This window comes from Trichechus manatus, unplaced genomic scaffold (assembly GCF_000243295.1).
Source record: "Trichechus manatus latirostris isolate Lorelei unplaced genomic scaffold, TriManLat1.0 scaffold00016, whole genome shotgun sequence".
NCBI lineage: Eukaryota > Metazoa > Chordata > Mammalia > Sirenia > Trichechidae > Trichechus > Trichechus manatus.
In genome coordinates, this window is record NW_004443952.1 from 8,794,137 (window position 1) to 8,816,671 (window position 22,535).

The 22,535-nt window shown below is 39.8% G+C and overlaps 1 protein-coding gene across 1 annotated transcript in view; it reads right to left on the reverse strand.

Moving 5' to 3' along the window:
- The window catches only part of SNX30 (sorting nexin family member 30), a 124,743-nt gene that overhangs the window by 56,587 nt on the left and 45,621 nt on the right, over window positions 1-22,535 (reverse strand). The window contains exon 2 of the mRNA XM_004372156.2: window positions 12,713-12,904. Coding sequence (XP_004372213.1) covers window positions 12,713-12,904 — 192 coding nt within the window. The remainder of the gene's footprint in view (window positions 1-12,712; window positions 12,905-22,535) is intronic.

Below are 22,535 nucleotides of genomic sequence, written 5' to 3' on the forward strand. Positions count from 1 at the left end.
TTTTAAGACCCCAGACGCTACTCACCAAGGTAGAATGTAGAACATTGTCTTTATAAACTGTGTTATGCCAATTGAGCTACATGTTCCCCGAGACCATGGCCCCCACAAGGGCTATAATCTTTATGGAAGCAGACTGCCACATCTTTTGCCTGCAGAATGGCTTGTGGGTTCGAACTGTTGACCTTTGGGTTAGCAGCCAAGTGCTTTAACCACTGCACCACCAGGGTTCCCTAAAAATGGCTCAAGCTACATACTATAAATTTATATTTTCAAAGTCAAAAGTCTGTTTTAATCCATGATACCAAAAAAAAATTAAAAATCTTAAAGACACGTAAGAGTCATCCATTAAAGGAAAAGTTGTGAACAGCTTTGGCATCAAAAATTATTTCATCCTCTCCAAGACGTGCTCACGGTCCAAGCAAAATTGTGAAAATTAAGTACTCTGTCTTGGACTGACACCCAGCTACGCTTTCTGCAATTTTTCCCTTTCAAGTTCCTATGCACCAGCATATGCCCATCAAACATAACCATCCCCTATGATGGGGGAATGGAGGGGGTGGATTCTAGCAATTTAGGGACATTCATTCAATTTATGTATTTGTGATTTATTAGGAGACTCACAAAGGGAATTAGGATTGTAAACTGGGAGTGGGGGTAGGGGGAACAGACAATGCTTAAACCCAAAGAACAAATCGCTGCTGACAAATTTTCAGGCATAGGGTGATAGAAATACTGGGGGTAGGTAGACTTAGCAGAGTGATAAGAACTCTGTGCCTGCAACAGTCCCAGCATGGATACCCAATCACTGAGACGCCACTGGGCCTCTCTAAACTTTGGTTTCCTCACCCGTAAGGAGAGAACTAGAAGAGACATTCTTCAAGGACCCTCACAGCCCCAACACACTCCTTCTGAGGACTTGCTGGTGATTATGGGCCCACAGAGGGCATATTTTGAAAGGTGACAAATGAAGTAACTCATTTTCATTGTGAACAGAACTGGTGGGAAATCTACTTTTTCCCTTCCTAAATGCTCCATGATCATCAGATGATAATTTCTCTTTATTATGCCTTTTCAAATCCATTTTATGAATTATAGATTATAGAATATTTCCACTCTAACTTTGAAATCAACATTTGGTAACTACAAAAAGTAGCATAAAGAAACACAAGTTTTGTTTTTGCCCCAATCAATTTCACTTCTGAGAAATTGACTATTTTTTTTCTCCTAGTGGTTAAGAGCTATGGCTGCTAACCAAAAGGTTGACAGTGTGAATCCACCAGCTGCTCCCTGGAAACCCTATGGGGTAGTTCTACTCTGTCCTATAGGGTCACTATAAGTCGGAATCGACTCGATGGCAACGGTTTTGTTCTGTTTTTGTTTTTTTAAATCTATTTATTCAGGTTATATGTATTTTAAAACTTCAGAAAAAAGAAAGAAAATACAAAAGGTCACAATTCTCTAAATAGAGAAAAACACAATTAACACTATCATTTACAGCTTTTCATATTTTTCTATGCATATTCAGTCATTCACTCATATTTTCTATATCTCTTTAATGCATCCTGGACATCTTTCTATGTCAGTGAGTTCAGATCTATACAATCATTTTTAATACATAAATAGTATTCAATTGAATGGATATACCATATTAAACCAAATCCTCACTTAAGCTGTTTCCAATTTTTCAATAAATAAGCAATACTACAGTAAACATCGCTGTACATACATCTTTGTGCACTTGTCTGATAATTCCCTTAAATTCCCAAAGACAGAATTGCTGAATGAAAGAGTATACATAGTATTTATTGACAAACTCCTTCCAGAAATTCATATTCTCACCACAGAATCTCTCAACACTGGTTATATTTAATGGGCTGATAAAAATATGTTATTTTTCTTTTAGTTTTGCTTTTTTTTAATGACCATTGGAGCTGAACATCCTTTCAAATGTTTGTTGGCCATATATTTTTCTTCTTTAGTGCCTTTTTAAAAATTATCAGTTAGATCTTTTTCATTTGTGAAAGCTCTTTATAGCCATTTGCTTATCATATAAATTCCAAATGTTTTTTCTGATACAGAAATTTTTCAGTTATGTAGTCAAATTGACCCATTTTTCTCCTCTTTGTGGTTGCTACTTTTGATGTCATCAATATGAAGGCCATCCTGTAAGTGCAAGCTTATAAAAATATTCACCTGTATTCTCTCCTTTATCTATGGCTTCAGTTTTTACATTTTACATTTGTCTTTAACCCATGCTATTTTGCTTCTAGGAATCTACCATTTGAAAGTAATTTTTTAAAACTGTGGCAAAGATAACCTGTATCATGATGTTCACTGTAACATTGTTTAAAATAGCAAGGGATTCAGAGCAAGGGATCTCAAACAATAAAAACTTGTTAAGGAAATTATGGCAGTATTTATTCTATGATTACCATAATTATGTCTCTAAGACATTTTTAATGCCCAAAATGCTTCTTATAGTTTTGAGGGAAAACAGCAGGATACAAAATTAATTGTGCATACAATGTGATTATATTTACATTAAAAATCTGGATATAACACCCACGTTCACTGCAGCATTATTCACAATAGCAAAAAGATGGACACAACCTAAATGCCCATCAACAGAGGAATGGAAAAACAAACTGTGGTACATACACACAATGGAATACTATGCAATGATAAAGAACAATGATGAATCTACAAAACATCTCACAACATGGATGAATCTGGAGGGCATTACGCCGAGTGAAATAAGTCAATCAAAAAGGACACAAAAATACTGTATGATATCACTCTTATAAAAACTCATGAAAAGGTTTACACAGAAAGAAACAATCTTTGATGGTTATGAGGGAGGAGAGAGGTGGAGAGAGAAAACGCTAAATAGACAATAGATAAGTGATAACTTTGGTGAAGCGCAAGACAGTACATAATATGGGGGAAGTGAGCACAACCTGACCAAGGCAAAGTCACAGAAGCTTCACAGACACATCCAAACTCCCTGAGGGACCCAGTTACTGGGATGAGGGCTTGGAGGATATCTAGCTCAATTGGCATAACATAGTTTATAAAGAAAATGTTCTACATCCTACTGTGGTAAGTAGCGTCTGGGGTCTTAAAAGCTTGTGAACGGCCATCTAAGATACGTCTACTGGTCCCATCCTGTTTGGAGCAAGAGAGAATGAAGAAAACCAAAGACACAAGAGAAAGATTAGTCCAAATGACTAATGGACCACAACTACCACAGCCTCCACCAGATTGAATCCAGCAAAACTAGATGGTGCCTGGCTACCACCACAGACTGCTCTGACAGGGATAACAGTAGAGGGTCCTGGACAGAGCTGGAGAAAAATGTAGAACAAAATTCTAACTCACAAAAAAACACCAGACTTACTGATCTGACAGAGACTGGAGAAACCCCGAGAGCGTGGCTCCCGAACACCCTTTTAATTCAGTACCGAAGTTACTCCTGAGGTTCACCCTTCAGCCAAAGATTAGAAGGGCCTATAAAACAAACAATGATATGCGTACTTCAACCACGTATACAAGACTAAATGGGAACACCAGCCCAGAGGCAAGGACAAGAAGGCAGGAGGGCACAGGAAAGCTGGACAAATGGAAATGGGGAACCCAAGGTCAAGATGGGGAGACTGTTGACATGTCGTGGGGTTGGCAACCAATGTCACAAAACAATATTGGTATTAATTATTTAATGAGAAACTAATTTGCTTTGTAAACTTTCACCTAAACACAATTTAAAAATCTGGCTATAAACAACTAGAAGAAAAAATATAGAACTGATAATGATTATTGTCCTCTTGATACCCATCCTTATTTCCAGATTTTCCACCACTCTCATGTAATACCTTTATAGTCACATGCACAAAAAAAAATTCTCTTTTTTTTTTAAAAGCTCCTTTGAGAACCTAGGGGATTTAATACATCAGTAAAAGCTTATTTGATGTTTTGGAAAGCAATATGGTAAAAATCATCATGAAACAGAAGGATGCTCATGTTCTCTGACTCAGTATTTATTTTACTTATTTTTACCACAACTTGTTCTAGAAAAGATATAGAGATACATAAACTATGATCAAATGACATAAATTAGAAGTAGGTGAGAAAGATAAAGGAAAAACAAGGACACACAGAGACAGAGTAGAGCCAGGAATGAGGCTAGCAAAACACACCATGGAGTGTGGCACACTTGCTAAAACCGGGCCATAGACATCACTGTGAATTTCTAGAGTAAAACTCAGTTGATTACAGGACTCAAAGTATCCATAAAATACACAGGTCAATAAACCTATTAGTTTGTAGTAAATTTTTCCTCTGTGAATATTCAGAGTCTAACTTAGAAAGGAAAATAAAGTAATAAATATGTTTATGTCTGTTTTCTAATGTCTGTGGTAAACAAAACAATAAAAAAAGAGAAAAGCACACACCCATGCTAACCATCACCTCCTATATTTCACACTCTTTCACTTTCAATACTTTTGGCTTTTCAGCCTGTTGGCACCTAAAGTTCCTTCACAGTCTGTCCATTTCTGTCTTTACTTCCTTCCCTATTCAGCATCAATACCATGACCCATCACTTCAACCCTTTACATATCAATATCCTAAATGCCCCTTCCCTACTGTCCATTCACCCAACTCTGGAAAAATTGTAACTATCACTTCTTTACTAGATCTGGGTATGTAAGCACTGATGGAAGAAACACAAAATCAGGCAAACATACAGATTGACACAATAAATTCAAGATCTACAGTAGGACCTTAACACTGCCAAGCAACCTTTTTATACTTCCTCAGTCAATTCTCTCCTCATTTTCCACATCAGTCATTAAAAATCCTGTGGAAGTTTTGAAAACTTTCAAGCCCCTCTCTAAAACCTCCTCCGAATGCTTAGTAGAAGACTGTCATCTATTTACAGAGAAAACTGCAGCTATAAGCAAAGAACCCCTCAACTTCCTGCCATAAAACTCACAAACTTCCCTTTTTCTTCATGAAACAATGGAAAAAGTGTTCCTCTCTCATCTGAGGACAATCCCTCCACGTCTGCTCAGGATATTATCTCCTTCCACCTTCACAATGGCTTCCATCCCACTCTTCAATCTTCATCCTAAAGTCACCTCTCTAGCAACACTGTCCACCCAACACAAACATTCTCAAACCTCTTCCATCCTAAAACACAAAACAAAAAAAGCCCTCCTTCAAACCCACATCCCCTATCTACACACTGCTTTCTCTATTCTTGCCTTCATTGCCAAACTACCAACACTCACGATGTTTTCTCTTTCTCACCTCCCACTCACCCTAACCTACAGCCAACTGGGTTCTGCACTCCTACAACAATGAAACTGCTCTCACTATAGTCATCAATAACCTCTTTGTCATTAAATCTAACATTCATTTTGTAATCCTTATATATAACTTGACCTCTTAGCAACACCAGGACTGCTGAGCACCGAGGCATTTGAAAAGAAGAACTAGTCAGGGCAGAAGACTTGGTGATGACTGACCAGTGATGGGATAAGACAAGAGGAGGCTGGCCTCTAGAGAGAGCTAGAGGCTCCTCTCTGTTTCTCTAATCTCCAGTCTGTTTCCACATCATCAGCAGATTCAAGAGCCAGGTAGGTCATGGTACTAGACTACAGTGCTGGAGGTGGGAGCCATCCCACTCTTGGAAATCATGTCCTTTGGAAGTATAGCACAATTATTAAGCGCATGAACTCTGGAATCGGACAGACCTGAACTCAAGTCTTAGCTCCACATATTAGTTGTATGTCTTTGAGCAATGTTCTTAATTTCTCTGTCCTTTAGTTTCCTCATTTTAAAAATAAGAACAGCAACAGTATCTACTTCATTGAGTGTGAGGATTAACTGATAATATATTTAAAACACTTAGCACAAAGTAAACAACAGCTCATCCATACAACAGAACACTATTGCAGTCATACAAATGATGGCGTAAAGTGTGCTTACTGGCACAGAAAGATTTTGTAATATTAAGTGAATTGGAAAAATGCAAAATATCTATTTTTTATAAATGGATAGAAAATATAGTTCAGAAAGCTATCAATGATTATTTCTGGCTAGTGGGCATATAGATGTTCTTTTGGTTTATTCTTTTAGTTTGTGTTTTCTTTTTCCAACAATGAACAACGTATTACTTGTATAAAATAAAAATGAAAGGGTTTCTACTGAAAAAAAATATAGCACAAGGTAAGTGCTCAGTAGTTACTAGCTATTATGATGATGGAGCTCTGGTGGTGCAGTGGTTAAGAGCTTGGCTGCTAACCAAAAGGTCGGTGGTTCAAATCCACCAGCCACTTCTCGGAAACGCTTTGGGGCAGTTCTACTCTGTCCTACAGGATTACTATGAGTCAGAATCAACTTGATGGCAATGGGTTTGGTTTGGTTTTTTTATTATGATGATGCTAATTTCTAGCAGCTTGGAGGAAAAACAGGTAGAAGCTGCCTACCCTGAGAAGACCCAGGCTGGCTGTCCACCACTGGAGGGATCAGATAGAGATGGCTTAGATTTGGAGGGAGCATGCATTGACTCTCAACTCTAGGCTCGTTTTGGCTCAGGCAAAAGAAGCCCTGCACTTTGTCTGGCTTTGGTCATCAGGGACCTGCATTAGGACTGGGAGTCAAAGCCTCAAAGAAATAAAGCCAGCATTTGTACAACCTTGTCTTCTGAGCACTACCTTTTCTTGAGGGCCTCAGCAGGAGACGTAGAGATCTCAGGACAGGATCAGGTGTTCAGAATCCTGTGTTCCTGTCTGTCCTCTCTCTCTCTCATTCCCACACACCCCTAAATATCCTTTAACACAACTTGCAGACAGAAGGCTCCAAATGCATTCACCAAGACTTTAAACCCAGTGTCACTATTAGAAATAAGGACTCTAGGTTTGGATCAGAAGCAGAAGAGACCGTGAAAAGTAAAACTCAGTTCTGCACAGGTTAATCTTGAGGTGTTGGCATCTTAGTCGAGTGACTAGGTGGGATTGGAACTTGGGAAAAGTTACCTAAGGCATTTTCTGACTTACAGAAAAATCAAGCTCTCTCAGGTGAAGGGATAGACATAAGAACACAGAGGAGAAAGGTTAAGGGAGGAAAGCGAAGAGGCAGAGGACAGAGTGGAGCATCGCAGCATATGCATCAGCCTGTGAGTCAGTTAACAGAGGTCCTGCAGTATACACATCTTGGGGGGTAAACTGCAGGGCAGAGGAATCAAGTAGGGGTGGAAAAATTTCAAGGTAGCAAGTGTTGCTGTGCCAGCAAGGCAGTCACCTTGCCATTCAGCTGCTTACAGCTCAAATTCAAGGAAAACAGGTTTTACATTTCACTGACCGCACGGTGAAAAACAAGTCGACCCTAGGAAAAATAAATAATAAATGGACATAAATTATGGAAATATGTGTATCAACCTAGGACCGCTGAGGAGATAATATACACCTAAGTGCCTAGCTCAATGCCCAGAGTTGGCAGTTCAAACCTACTCCGGGTGCTGTGAAAGAAAAGCCTGGCAATCAGCTTCTGTAAAGACTACAGCCAAGAAAACTCTATGGAGCAGCTCTATTCGGTAACACTTTAGGTCACCATGAGTCAGAACTAACTCAACAACAACTGCTTTTTGTTTGTTTACTGGCGGTGGTAATGGGGGAAGACACGTGCATATGAGTGTGTGCACATAGGCACAGACAAATTTTCAGATGTGAACCAGGTGGAGAAAGGATAAGGCAGTAGTATTAAAAAACTGGAAAAGGCTTCAATGTCCATACAGAAAAGTTACTGAATAAATAATAACATAAATAATTATTTATCATAGCATAAATAATTAGGTAGAAGACTGAAAGAGTAAGCTAGATATAGTCAAGCAAACATAGAAACGTCATCTAAAACATACTATGAAGTGGAAGCAAAAGTCAGAAATCAATACTGCACTGAAATGTGAATTATGTATATTTTAACTATGTATGTGTGTACACATGCAAAGAAAAAGGGTTGGAAGGACACACACTGAATTTTAGCAATGGTTGCTTTTGGCCAGAACAGTATAAGCGAGAAGGGTTAAGGAAGACTCAAGCTTTTCTACTCTGTATTTGTTCTTTAGTATTGTTTCTTTAATTTTTACAATAATATATTTATATTACTTGTATAGTTTTTAAAACGTAATACTTTCATCCAATAAAGGACAAAGAAAATTTGGATGCATTTCATTCTCTGCTTTTCTTCCCAAAGAATTTAAACAGGTTCAGAATCTACTAAACTTTCAAAATGTAGGATTTTTTTCTACAGTGAAAAAGCTAAAAGGCACAGAAAAAGAAGAGGGATATGTTCATCAGAGCTTCTCTAACATCATCAACAAAGGCACCTTCATCTATTAAAATTTCTAAAAATATCTTTTATTCCTTCTTTATTATGTGGTATGTGGTTGGGCCACCACTCATCTGTCAGTTTGTCATACTGTGGTGGCTTGTGTGTTGCTGTGATGCTGGAAGCTATGCCACTTGTATTTCAAATACCAGTAGGGTCACCCATGGTAGACAGGTTTCAGCGGAGCTTCCAGACTAAGACAGACTAGGAAGAAGGACCTGGTTATCTACTTCTAAAAAAAAATTGGTCAGTGAAAACTTCAAGAATATCAACAGAACACTGCATGGTATAGTGCCAGAAAATGAGCTCCTCGGGCTGTAAGGCACTCAAAATACACCACAGAAAGAGTTGCCTCCTCAGAGTAGAGTTGATCTTAATGATGTGGACGGAGAAAAGCTTTCAGGAGCTTCATCTACTGATGTGGCACAACTCAAAATGAGAAGAAATAGCTACAAATATCCATTACTAATCAGAACATAGAATGTATGAAGCACGAATCTAGGAAAATTGGAGGTCATCATAAATGAAATGGAACATATAAACATCGATATCCTAAGAAATTAGTGAGCTGAAATGGACTGGTATTGGCCATTCTGAAATGGACAATCATATGGTCTACTATGCTGGGAATGACAAATTGAAGAGGAATGGCATCGCATTCATTATCAAAGAGAACATTTCAAGATCTATCCTGAAGTACAATGCTGTAAGTGATAGGATAATATCCATATGCCTATAAGGAAGGCCAGTTAATAGGACTATTACTCAGATTTATGCACAAACCACTAAGGCCAAAGATAAGAAATTGGTCAAACATACAATCAAGATGCATTGGTAATTACTGGGTACTGGAATATGAAAGTTGGATACAAAGAAGAACAATCAGTAGTTGGAAAATATGGCCTTGGTGACAGAAACAACGCCAGAGATCACATGATAGAATTTTGCAAGACCAATCACTTATTCATTGCAAATACCTTTTTCAACAACATAAACGGCGACTATGCACGTGGTCTTCACCAGATGGAATACACAGGAATGAAACTGACTACATCTGTGAAAAGAAATGATGGAAAAGCCCAATATCATGAGTCAGAGCAAGGCCAGGTGCGGACTGCAGAAAAGACCATCAGTTGCTCATATGCAAGTTCAAGTTGAAGCTGAAGAAAATTACAAGTCCACAAGAGCCAAAGAATGATCTTGAATGTATCACACCCGAATTTAGAGGCCATCTCAAGAATAGATTTGATACACTGAACACTAATGACCAAAGACCAGAAAAGTTGTGGGAAGACATCAAGGACATCATACGTGAAGAAAACAAAAGGTCATTAAAAAGACAGGAAAGAAAGAAAAGACCAAAATGGATGTCAGAAGAGACTCTGAAACTTGCTCTTAAATGTCGAGGAGCTAAAGCAAAAGGAAGAAATGATCACGTAAAAGAGGTGAATGAAAGATTTCAAAGGGCACCTCGAGGAGAGAAAGTAAAGTATTATAACAAAATGTGCAAAGACCTGGAGTTAGAAAACCAAAAGGGAAGAACACACTTGGCACTTCTCAAGCTGAAAGAACTGAAGAAAAAATTCAAGCCTCAAGTTGCAATTCTGAGGGATTCTATGGGCAAAATATTGAATGATGCAGGAAGCATCAAAAGAAGATGGAAGGAATACACAGAGTCACTGCACCAAAAAGAACTGGTGGACATTCAACCATTTCAGGAGGTAGCATGTGATCAAGAACCGATGGTACTGAAGGCAGAAGTCCAAGATGTACTGAAGGCATTGACGAAAAAAACAAGGCTCCAGGAACTGAAAGAATATTAATTGAGACATTTCAACAAACGGATGCAATGCTGGAAGCATTCACTTATCTATGCGAAGAAATCTGGACAACAGCTAAACCTGGCCAACATACTGGAAGAGATCCATATTTGTGCCCGTTCCAAAGAAAGGTGATCCAATAGAATGGAGAAATTATCAAACAATATCAATATCATACACAAGTAAAATTTTGCTGAAGATCATTCAAAAACGATTGCAGCAAAATGTCAACAGGGAACTACCAAAAATTCAAGCCGGATTCAGAAGAGGATGTGGAATGAGGAATATCACTGCTGATGTTAGATGGATCTTGGCTGAAAGCAGAAAATACCAGAAAGAGTTTGTATTTTATTGACTATGCAGAAGCACTGACTGTATGGATCATAACAAATTATGGATAACATTGTGAAGAATGGGAATTCCAGAACACTTGATTGTGCTCATGAGGAACCTCTACATAGACCAAGAGGCAGTAGTTTGAACATAACAAGGGGATACTGCACGGTTTAAAGTTAGGAAAGGTGTGTGTCAGGGTTGTATCCCTTCATACGTATTCAATCTGTATGCTAAACAAATAATACGAGAAGCTGGACTATATAAAGAAGAACATGGCATCTGGATTGGAGAAAGACTCATTAACAACCTGCGATATGCAGATGACATAACCTTGCTTGCTGAAAGTGAAGAAGACTTGAAACACTTACTGATGAAGATCAAAGACTACAGCCTTCAGTATGGATTACACCTCAACATAAAGGAAACAAAAATCGTCACAACTGGACCAATAAGCAACATCATGATAAATGGAGAAAACATAGAAGTTGTCAAGAATTTCATTTTACTTGGATCCATAATCAACACCCACGGAAGCAGCAGTCAAGAAATCAAAAACGTATTGCATTGGGCCAATCTGCTGCAAAAGACTTCTTTACAGTATTGAAAAGCAAGATGTCACTTTGAGGACTAAGCCACGGTATTTTCAGTTACCTCATATGCACACGAAGCTGGACAATGAATAAGGAAGACCAAGGAAGACTCAAGAAGAATTGATGCCAGTGAATTATGGTGTTGGTGAAGAATATTGAATATACCTTGGAGTGCCAGAAGAACGAACAAATCTGTCTTGGAAGAAGTACAACCAGAATGCTCCCTAGAAGCAAGGATGGTTGAGACTTCGTCTTACGTACTTTGGACATGTTATCAGGAGGGACCAGTCCCTGGAGAAGGACATCATGCTTGGTAAAGGGTCAGCAAAAAAGAGGAAGACTCTTAGCGAGATGGATTTACACAGTGGCTGCAACAACGGGCTCAAGCATAACAACGATTGTGAGTATGGCACAGGACCAGGCAGTGTTTCATTCTGTTGTACACAGGGTCACTATGAGTTGGAACCGACTCGATGACACCTACCAACAATGTGGCTGGGGAGAAGTAACAAGAAATAGGATGGTTTCCTGGTTAAAATTCTTTACTCAAAAATGTAAAGTGACAATGTGGATTTTCTCCCTAATAATGCAGATATTCTATCTTTAGATCAATGATTTTCAATTGGGTGTGATATTTGTCCCCCTAGGAATATCTGTAAATATTTGGAGACATTTTTGGTTTTCATAACTAGTGGAGGGGATGCTACTGGCATCTACTGGGTAGAGGCAGGGATACTGCTAAACATCCTACAACAAATCAGCCTCCGAAAAAAAGAATTATTCAGTCCAAAATATCAAAACACTGTCAAGGTTGAGAAACTCTGCTCTAGATCTAAAACACTAGCATTATTTTAAATACTCAAAAATTATTTTCAAAAGTAAAAAACAATGATATATTTATTAGATTTAAATGATTCTTTTATAAGTAGAATTATGTAAAGAGTATAAGTTTAAACATACAGGTTTTACAGTCCTACAAATTCAAGTTAGAATCCTGACTGCCAACTTTGTGACCTTAAACAAGTTAAATTTTCTGCTTCAGATTCCTCATCGGCAAAATTGTGACTAAAACATATACCTCTTAGGATTACTGTCAAAATTAATCAGTTAAACCCCAGCGCCCTGTCCACTACCTGCCTAACACACAGCAGAAAATCAATATTAGTCTCCATCCTTCTCCTGTTATTTCTCCCCCTGCCATCAACCCCTATTAGGCCAAATTATAATCATGGTCTCATCACAGAGTTTTCATTGATACGATTCATAAATTTGAAGAGTAATGTGATACGTAACATATTAAACAGTATCATGATAGAAAATAAGTAAAAGTATAGGGATTAAACGTTTATTTGAAAAGACTTTAGTCACACTCATTTTAAGATAAGCTAGTATAATAACTTTAAACACATCCATTTGATCAAAAAGCTACATCCACAATCTTTAATCACCTTAAAAACCAAAATAAAGGTTAACAAAGTTATAAAAAGGGAGGAACAAAGCAAAGGCAGGAATAATGGATGTAAGACTCTAATTCTCCAAGACCATTTATCCTGGGCAGAGGATAATGAAGGGACCTACTTTGGTGGTAATCCTATATGTGATGTAGGTCTCCATCGTACACACATGCTTCTTGGGATCATCAACTGTGACAAAGAGATCTCTGGTCTCACCATCAATGTCATCATCAAGCTGAAGTCTGTTAAGAAGGGAAGATGAAGAAGCTGGACTTGAAGTGCCTGCTGGAGTACCACCATTGGGCAAAATGAGATCCTAAAAGAAGAAAAAAATTATCTTAAAAATTAAATGAAAACACACATCTGGAGAACATCAGCAAATGCAGCTAGTTTAGCCAAACCAAGCAGCACTCTTGAATACATAAATGAACCAAGTAGCATTCTGGAATACGTAAGTGACTTTCAAAAATTCTAAGCTTCTCCTTACTCTACGTTCCTTGAGTGAATGTGTCTTTTATGATCAGTAAAAACTATCACAGTGCTCTATAGCAAATTCACACCAATTCATCTTCCAGCAAGCACTGGAGGAACCAATACAAGCAAACCAGTAAAATATACACTAAGTGAAGCTAAAGAGAACCAAAAACACAGTTTCTTCAATAAATAAATTGCAAGAAAAAAAAAGAGACAGCAATAGGAGGAGCACCGATAGATGAAAAGAAACTTAAGGGACATATTAACAATTTGCAATGACGTAACCTTATTTAAATGCTGATTAAAACAAAAGGTAAAATAAAAAAATTGTGTGATATTCAGGGAAATGTGAATATCGTTCTGTGATATGATGATACTAATCATTAGCTGTAATAATAGAAGTATGATTTTACAAAAGTCTTCATCTTTTAGAAATATTTAAGAAAGTATAGATGAACTGATATGATGTCTGGGATTTGCTTCAAAATAATGCAGTATGGATAGTGTAGGAAGGGATATAAATGATACAAGATGCCCACGAGTGACAACTGTTGAAGATGGTACTTACAGTTATCTATTCTTCTGCATATGTTCTAAATTTGCCATTATAAAAAGGGTTTTAAAAAAGAAAAAAGTGGAAGGGCAGATGCCAGGAAAGAAGGAAAGGGAAGATGAAAAATTATAGACCTTTACCTTTAGGGGATAGTAGGAAGACACCTAAATAAATTATACCCATGCGATATCCCAGAAGGGCTGCAAAATTTAAAAGACCCCGTCTTTAGTTACCTTTTTTGATTTTCAGATTTGACAACAGAACAGAGCCCTGACTAGCTATAAAAGGCCTCTGAATGTCACTTTGGAATCTTTAGGACATAAAGACTAGGAGATATGGCAAGAAAGTGACAGGATACCATAAAAAAGGCCTTGGTCAGGAATGCAGGAAAATATTCTTGAACTCTAGGTCCTCAGACAACAGGTTGGGGATGGAGAGGTGCTTTCCCCTGAATTCTCTCTTCTTGTAGCCATCCAGGTTGGATATAACGTAACTGCTAGTCAAGAGAACATACAGGAAGTGGGAAGTCTATCTAGCAGTCATATTCACAAGCACCAGTTGATCATGGAACAGCTAGAAAAGGGCTGGGACAGGCAGAGGGAAGCATGATGTGGAGTCAAGAGTAATGTCATGCAAATTGGTGGGTGACGGCCAAGTACACAAAAAAGGTACCTTCCTTTGCCTTCCATCTCCACTGACCATAGATAATTTAATCACATACTTATGCCAAGTCAAAAAATATACATATTTATAATTACTGGAAGGGTACCATTTTCACAGAAGGTACTCATGGGAGCAGATGCCTCCTCCCCTCCACTTCTTCTCAGCTATGTTTCTAACTACATGGCAGATCCATGAGCTCATTAGCTGAGAAGTCAGACCCTTCGGCAGCTATTCCTGGTGTGGACATGACTGCAGAACCTGCTACAGCAGAATCTGGCCAATCTGACTGCTTTCTCAACATGCGGTCCCCAGGACACGTGCTGCCAAAACCCCAGTGTCTGGGGATCTGGGAGGGGATATCATCTTCTCTGCAACTGAGATAACCATCACATCTTCATCGTTTCAGTAAATATACAAACACTGACCTCACTGAACCTCAGAACAGCTCTAACAGTGGCTAAACATTGCACAAAATAAATAATTCAAAGTCTTTAAGTCAGATAAACCACCATCAGCTCAGATTGGGGCTTTCCACAATGGCCTGGACTGATCTTAGCAGCCATGTTTTTCATCATTCCTCATGTACACCCTTGGCACCAGTTCCCAGAACCCACCATGCTGTTTCATATTTCATACCCCTCATCTTTGCTTGGAAAGCCCTCCTCCTTTTTTTTTTTTTTTAAACATAGAGGTCTCCAAACAACTTGCTCAGATCTTCCCCCTTTTGGAAGCCTTCCTTGACCCCACCCCTGGCAGAATTAGTCACTTCTTTCTCTATACTTTGAAAACACTGAAGCAATTACGACAACTCCAATAATTTATTTACACGTCTAACTTATCCATGAACATCGTGAGCCCCCAGTGACTGGAACTGGGTCTTGTTCATCTGTGTGTGTGCATGTGTTGTGGGAGTGGGTGTAATTATCTGTCCCCAGGTCTAGGAATGACTCCAAGCCAACTCCTCTAACCTCTGCTCTAGAGACTTCAGTCAATAACTTTCTAGGAACAGCTTACACAGAGATCTGAAATGTCTTAGCCAGACAGTTTGAAGTTAAGTAGTTCTCAAATCAGTTACTGGGGTTGGAGGAGGGGAAGAGTCTGTCAATCTTGTTGCATAATCCAGACTCTTTCTTGTAGACTACACAGCTAGGGAAAAACCCACACCCCTTATTCTGGGGTGTTCCATGGAATATTATCGAGCATAAGGGTTTAGCCTACGAACTATAAATGCCTGTCATTTTGTAAGCTATCCCCTCAGTTTCCCATGGCATGACTGGGCACGATGCTTCTGTGTTCTTATTCCACTGTACCTCATGACAACCTTGTGAAGCTATCAGGCCAGATATTATCTCTACAGTTGAGGAAGCAGACTTGACAAGGTTAAGTAACTCACCAATGTATTGAAGCTAATAATTGCTGTGCCAGGGGTTTATGGTTCCTAATTCAGGGTTTCTTAACAAGCTGAATGCCCTTTGTGTGTTTTTTTCCAGCCCAGTACTGCCCCCTCATCTCCATTCTCTGGCCATAAATCCTTTGTGGTAAACAAGAAGATTCTGCTTTCTAAGTCAGCCAGGGAAAGCTAACCTTTACCCTTAGGGTCTTAAAATACAAGTTACTCCACAAATGACTCCCCTCAAGATACAGTCCCCATGAGAAACAAACATGAAGGGAAGACTATGAAAACCTTAGGGGGAATGGGCAGGAGGTCAGCGGATCTGAATGGCCCAGGCTCCTCTGCCCATTAGAGTCTTCCAGCAACCAGGTCTGCTATGCTAAGGGCTCTGAGCTCTAGAGCAGGGATTAGGTGGTAGCAGCACCTTTATGAGCAACATGAATTAGAAATGCTAGAAGCCTAGGAATCCCTTGCCTTGACACAAATGCCTCCTGTTTTATTTTTACTAGCCTGTAGTCAGCTCTATGAGTTGGAATCAACTCAACGGCAATGGGTTGGTTTGGTTAGTCAGTTCTCCATACTGCAGCCAGAATGCTCTTCTAAAAATGTAAATCACATGTCACTCCCATCACATTCAGAGTAAAATCCCAACTCCCTACCATAATCTCCAAAGCCCAACACAATCTGGCCCTTATCGCTCTCTATGATCTGATCACTGGCATTCTCCCCCTATTCAACCTACTCTAGCTACAATCTGGTCTTCTGTCTGGCCCCTAAACTGGTCAGGCTCAAACTGATCAGGCTCATTCCGACCTCAAGGCCTTTGGATTTGCTGTTCCCTCTACCTGCAACACTGCCCACCCCCGCCCCGATTCCTATGTGGCTGGCTCCTCTCTCCAAATAGGTTTCTGCTGAAATGACACGTACTCAGAGAGGCCTTCTCAGCCCATAAAATCTGAAAATATCCATGCCCTCTCCATCACTCTCTAGCCTCTTCCCTGCGTTTATTTTCTTCATGGGACTTATTACTACCTGAAAATTTATTATATATATTGGTTGACTGATTGCTGTCTGATTCCCCCCAACTGTATATTCCGTAAGAGATCTTATCTTGTTCACTGCTCTGTCCCCTGTCGTATAGTAGGCACTCAGTAAGTACTTCATGAATGTATGAATGAGTTTTAGAAATGACCCAAGCCAATCCCTTAACAGAGTCTTACCAACTGAAGGCACTCAAAAAGTGTCTGCTGAATGACAACGGAACTGAGGCTGACTGAGCCAGACTGCCCAGTTTTGAACCATTTACATAGCAGTACGATTTCAGCAAGTTTCTTTACCTCTGTATGCCCTAGTTTCCTCATTTATAAAATGGGTGTAAAGGGATTAAATTATTTAACATATGGAAGCACTTGGAACAGCACCTGGAACACAGTAGATGCTATATCACTATGAACACATGCTCAGAAATAAAAAATGAAGTTGACTTGACTACAAATATTCTTGCATCATCTTATAGATTGTGGGGTTGGGTTCACAGTAGACAATAAATGCTGTTGCAAACAAAAATTGTTTTGACAGTCATAGTTTGTGCTTCACATACATCTTCCTTAATGACTTTAGTGCAGTAAAAGACATCCCCGGTAGCCCTCCTGAGAGTTAAAACTGGACAGGTGATAAATAAATGACAACAACTCTCCACTGTTCCAAAATATCAATTCTCAACATTTAGGTTTCAGTTATAAGAGAATTTCTTCTTCTTTCTCCCCCTTGCCTTTTTATTTTTTAACCTAGGAAGAGAGATACAAAGCTGGACTGTTTCAGAAACCCCTCTGATTCAAAGAATTTCAGTGTTAAGATCCACGATTTTGGCCAACCAGTCACAAGACAGTTATTAAATTAACATAAATTACCAGCAAACTTCCATATTGAACATATGGTTTATGAAAAGAAACCATGTGGATTTAATAAAAACAACTCATACTAAAATAATCTAATTTCTTTTTTTGATACTATTAGGGGAATGTAGGCAACGTGATTCTCCAGTTTCAGAAGAGTATGACAAAGCTTGAGAGCCAGCAGTCATGGGGGGAAGGAGGACTCTTTAAATGCTCAGATTGTACCTGGCTTGCCCTTATTTACCTCCTTGGTGCCAGGCACCCAGGAGATGCTTGGTGAGTGAATATGTCCCACACAAACTGAACTGAATACTCTCGACTGTTGATTTTGTTGTAAAGTTAAATTTAAGCCCACTTTAGAGAATAAGTTCAAAGGGAAAATCAGAAAAATGTTCTACTTCAAAGATATTCATAAACTGTACTGGTGCTTGATATACTCAATCTGAGGCAAAAAAAAAAAAAGCTGTTTATAGAACACAGAGGGAAACCTGGAAAAACCCCAAAGGCTCAATAAGCAGAAAATGATCATGTTCACATTAATAAGATAGAATGTTACAAATTTATTTAAAAATTACAAATATAAACTTCTAGATAACCTCAGTGAAGTAAGCATAAGCTTTTGTTTTCTCCTTTCCACTCCCCAGATATTAACTTAAAACAACCTAGAAAATGGGGGGTGAAAATGGTGAAAGAAAAAAAGGGGGGTGGGGGTGGTGGAAACACTGACTGGAGTTGTGTCCAAATGGGAAACTAGGAAATGGTGCCATCCAAATGCCAAAAATTTCAAAGATTTTCTACTAGATGTAAGGTGGGACACAACTGAAAAAATAATTAAGAGGCATCTTTAACCCATGTTCCTGGGGTTACCTAAGGCTACTTAAGAGGTAGAAAACGTCTTGAACACCCCCTCACATATACTCTAATTTGGACATGCAATTGGCAGGAGGTGGGGAAGTGCTGACCTTGGAGCAAAGAAAGACCACTGGGGTCTCTTGCTGCTGTGTGTGAGGGCACAGGCGGGTACACCGAGAGGAACAGCAGCAGAGGTCACCCTGAGCTGCATGCCTTTTCGCTTACTGAGGAGTAGCAATTCAGGAAACAGGTCAGAGGAACATGAAGGCACCTGGCTCTGCTGTCCTGGGTGGGTCTGCCAAGCACAAAGCAGGCAGGACAGTAAGTTCTTAAGGGCAGGGATCTCTCCAGACAGGAGAGCAGCTAAAACAAGAAGAAAGCCAGGCTACACTGTGTTCAAGTACAAACAGGAACCCGGCCAAGCTTCTCTAACAGGGCTGCCCAGGGCCCTGGCCTTCTTCTTTCCCACTACCTTCCCCTCTCCCAATAGATCACCCAACTGGTAACAACCTAAGATCCAAAGAAACAATTCTAACAACATCAAGTAGAACCTGAGAGAATCCAAGAATTCACTTGTTCTGACAGAAGGCAAATAACAGGCCTTCATTACCTCATCATTCAGACGGGAGAAAACTGAAAAATATATTCCACTTGTAGGAGCCCTGGTGGCACAGTGGCTAAGCACTCGACCGCTAATTGAAAGGTTAGTGGTTCGAACCCCCAGACGCTTCACAGGAAAAAAATGTGGCAGTCTGCTTCTGTAAAGATTACAGCCTTGGAAACCCTATGGGACAGTTCTACTCTGACCTACAGGGTCACTATGAGTTGGAATCAACTCAACAGCCATGGGTTGGGTTTGGTTTTGGTACTACCTCATCATTCAGATGCAAGAAAATGAAAAATATATCCAGCCTATATTAACTCATCATTCGGACTCAAGAAAATAGAAACAAAAAAAAATTTAAAAAATAAATCTGAACTGACAAAGTATTTACTAATAACGTTCAATGAAAAAAGAACCCAGATCACATGTTAGATTGTATTATTATTCACAATTATTAACTCCAATTCTGTCTTAGTTATCTAATACTGCTATAACAAAGATACAACAAGTAGGTGGCTTTAAAGAACAGAAACTTATTTTTTCACAGTTTAGGAGGCTAGAAGTCTGAATTCAGGGCACTGGCTCTAGAGGAAGGCTCTCTTTGTCCACTCTAGGGGAAGATCCTTGTCTCTTTTCAGCTTCTATTCCTTGACTCCTTGGTGGTCTTCATATGGAGAGGCATCTATCTCCCCCACTTCTGCTTGCTTAATCTGCTCTTTTGTATCTCAGAAGAGATTGATTTAAGACACACCCTACACTAAAACTGCCTCATTAACATAACAAAGAAAATCCTATTCCCAAATGGGATTATAACTACAGGTATAGTAGGATTTACAACACATATTTTTGGGGGGACACAATTCAATCCATACCACCTTCTTTAAGAGGATTATACATTGTTTCTATTGCCAAGTGGCTAACACTACTTTCACAGGAGGACAATACATCCGCAACCCCCTGACTTTGGGCTTGGTCATGTGACTTGCTCTGGCCAATGACACATAAGTGAATGCAACATACACGAGATCAGGGCAGAAGCTTTAAGAACCACTGCATTTTTCTCTTGCTCTCTCTCCTTCTACCTTAAGACTCAGACTCAGAGCCCCTGACACATAATGTAAGCTAGAAATTAATATTTGTTGTAAACCTTTTAATTTTTGGAGTTATTACTGCAGCAAAGCAGACTAGTACATACAATTATAAAAATGTCATAATTAAAAAAATCTAAATAGGAAACAGTGATATGTACAGTATGGAGTTTTAAAATATAGGGATGATTTTAGTTATCTAGTGCGGCTATAACAGAAATACAAGTGGAAGGCTTTAACAAAGAAAAACTTATTCTCTCACAGTCTAGTAGGTTAAAAGTACAAATTCAGGGCACCAGCTCCAGGGGAAGGCTTTCTCTCTCTGTTGCCTCCGGAGGAAGATCCCTGTCATCAGTCTTCCCCTGGTCTAGGAGCTTCTCAGCACAGGAACCTCAGGTTCAAAGGACCCACTCTGCTCCCAGTGTTGCTTTCTTGGTGGTATGAGGTCTCCATGTCTCTCTGCTCACTTCTCTCTTTTATGTCTCAAAAGAGATTGGCTTAAGACACGATTTAATCTCGTAGACTAAGTCTTGCCTCATTAACATAACTGCCACTAATCCCATCTCATTAACATCATAGAGGATTTACAACCCATTGGAAAATCACATCAGGTGAAAAAATGGTGGACAATCACATACCACTGGGAATCACGGCCTAGCCCAGTTGACAGATATTTTTAGGGGACACAGTTCAATCCATGACACTCTATCCTTTGGCCCCCCCAAAATTCATGTCCTTGCCACATGTAAAACATATTCATCCTATCATATCATAGGAAAAGTCTTAATTCAACTCCAAGTCCAAAATCCAAAAATTCCTCTTTGTCTGTGAAATCTAAAATACAAATTATCTGCTTCCAAAACACAACGGTGGAACAGGCACAAGCTAGATATTTCCACTACAAACGGGAGAAATTGGAGGGAAAGAAGGTATAACAGGGACCAAGCGAGTCAACAGAACACATTATATTAGCTCTCAAGGCTTGAAAATAATCCTCTGTTCTCTGAGACCATTCACACAATAGCCATGCCCCCCAGACTCTAGGTATTGGCCACATTCTCCGTATTCTGGATGGAGGCCCCTTGGCCCTGGGCTTCAGCTCTGCCTTCCAGGTCCACTGGAACGGCAACTCTGCTCCCTCGGCTTTAGGCGCACCATTCTCCTAGTCCATCTGAGTGGCGACTCCACCCTTGGAAACACCAAAGGCCATGGCTCCATGCTTTGAGGCTCCAGAGGTCATGCCCATACCTTTTGAGACTGAGGCAGCTCTGCTTCCTGTGTTCCTTATCTCTTCAGCTTCTGCCTCCTGGTTCCTTAGCCTCTTGGCCCTTGGGCCTCGCCGCCCACATCTGCCTTGCTGGGGAAAGCGTTCCAAAGCTCTGTAGCTCCAAAGGTAAGTGCCTGGAGGCACCCCTACTCTGCCAGTAAACTTCGGCCAGAAGGCACTCAGTTCTCTTGCTCTGTGGGTCAGCAAGCACAGCTCCACCAATAAGTGCCCGTAGCTACCCCACTCCGCCAGGAAGCCTCCTTGCGCAAAAGCACTCAGCTCTCTCACTCTACAGATCTGCTCCAGCGCTGTCTCACACTGATCTCCTGGTTCTGCTGCTGCCGTTTCTCTGATGCTGCCACTTCTCTGCCACTGCCAGTTCTCTGCTGCTTCTTGCAGTCTATGCTGTCTCCAGTGTAACAGCTCTCCTCATACCCTTCTGAGTCCTCTATCCATTCACAGTTTCAAGACTTCTTCCACATTTTAGGTATCTGTTAGAGTAGCACCCCACTCCCGGTACCAAATTCTGTCTCAGTTATGTAGTGCTGCTATAAGAGAAATACCACAAGTGGATGGCTTTAACAAAGAAAAATTTATTCTCTCACAGTCTAGTAGGCTAAAAGTCCAAATTCAGGGCACCAGCTCCAGGGGAAGGCTTTCTCTCTCCGTTGGCTCTGGTGGAAGATCCTTGCCATCAGTCTTCCCCTGGACTAGAAGATTCTCAGCACAGGAACCTTGGGTCCAAAGGACACACTCTGCTCCCAGTGTTGCTTTCTTGGTGGTATGAGGTCCCCATCTCTCTCTGCTCACTTCTCTCTTTTACGTCTCAGAAGAGATTGGCTTAAGACATCTAATCTTGTAGATTAAGCCCTGTCTCATTAACGTAACTGCCACTAATCCCATCTCATTAACATCTAGAGATAGGATTTATAACAAACAGGATGACAAAATGGTGGACAATCACATAATACTGGGAATCATGGCCTAGCCAAGTTGACAGATAATTTTGGGGGACACAATTTAATCCATGACAGGGATTTATCTTTTTTTTTCCCCCCTGTGGAATTATTCAAATAAATCTTAACTATTATGTCCCAAATTCTGGGACCCTACTTGCTTATTAATTACTAGGAATTTCAGTCTCCTCTTACTCCCTCA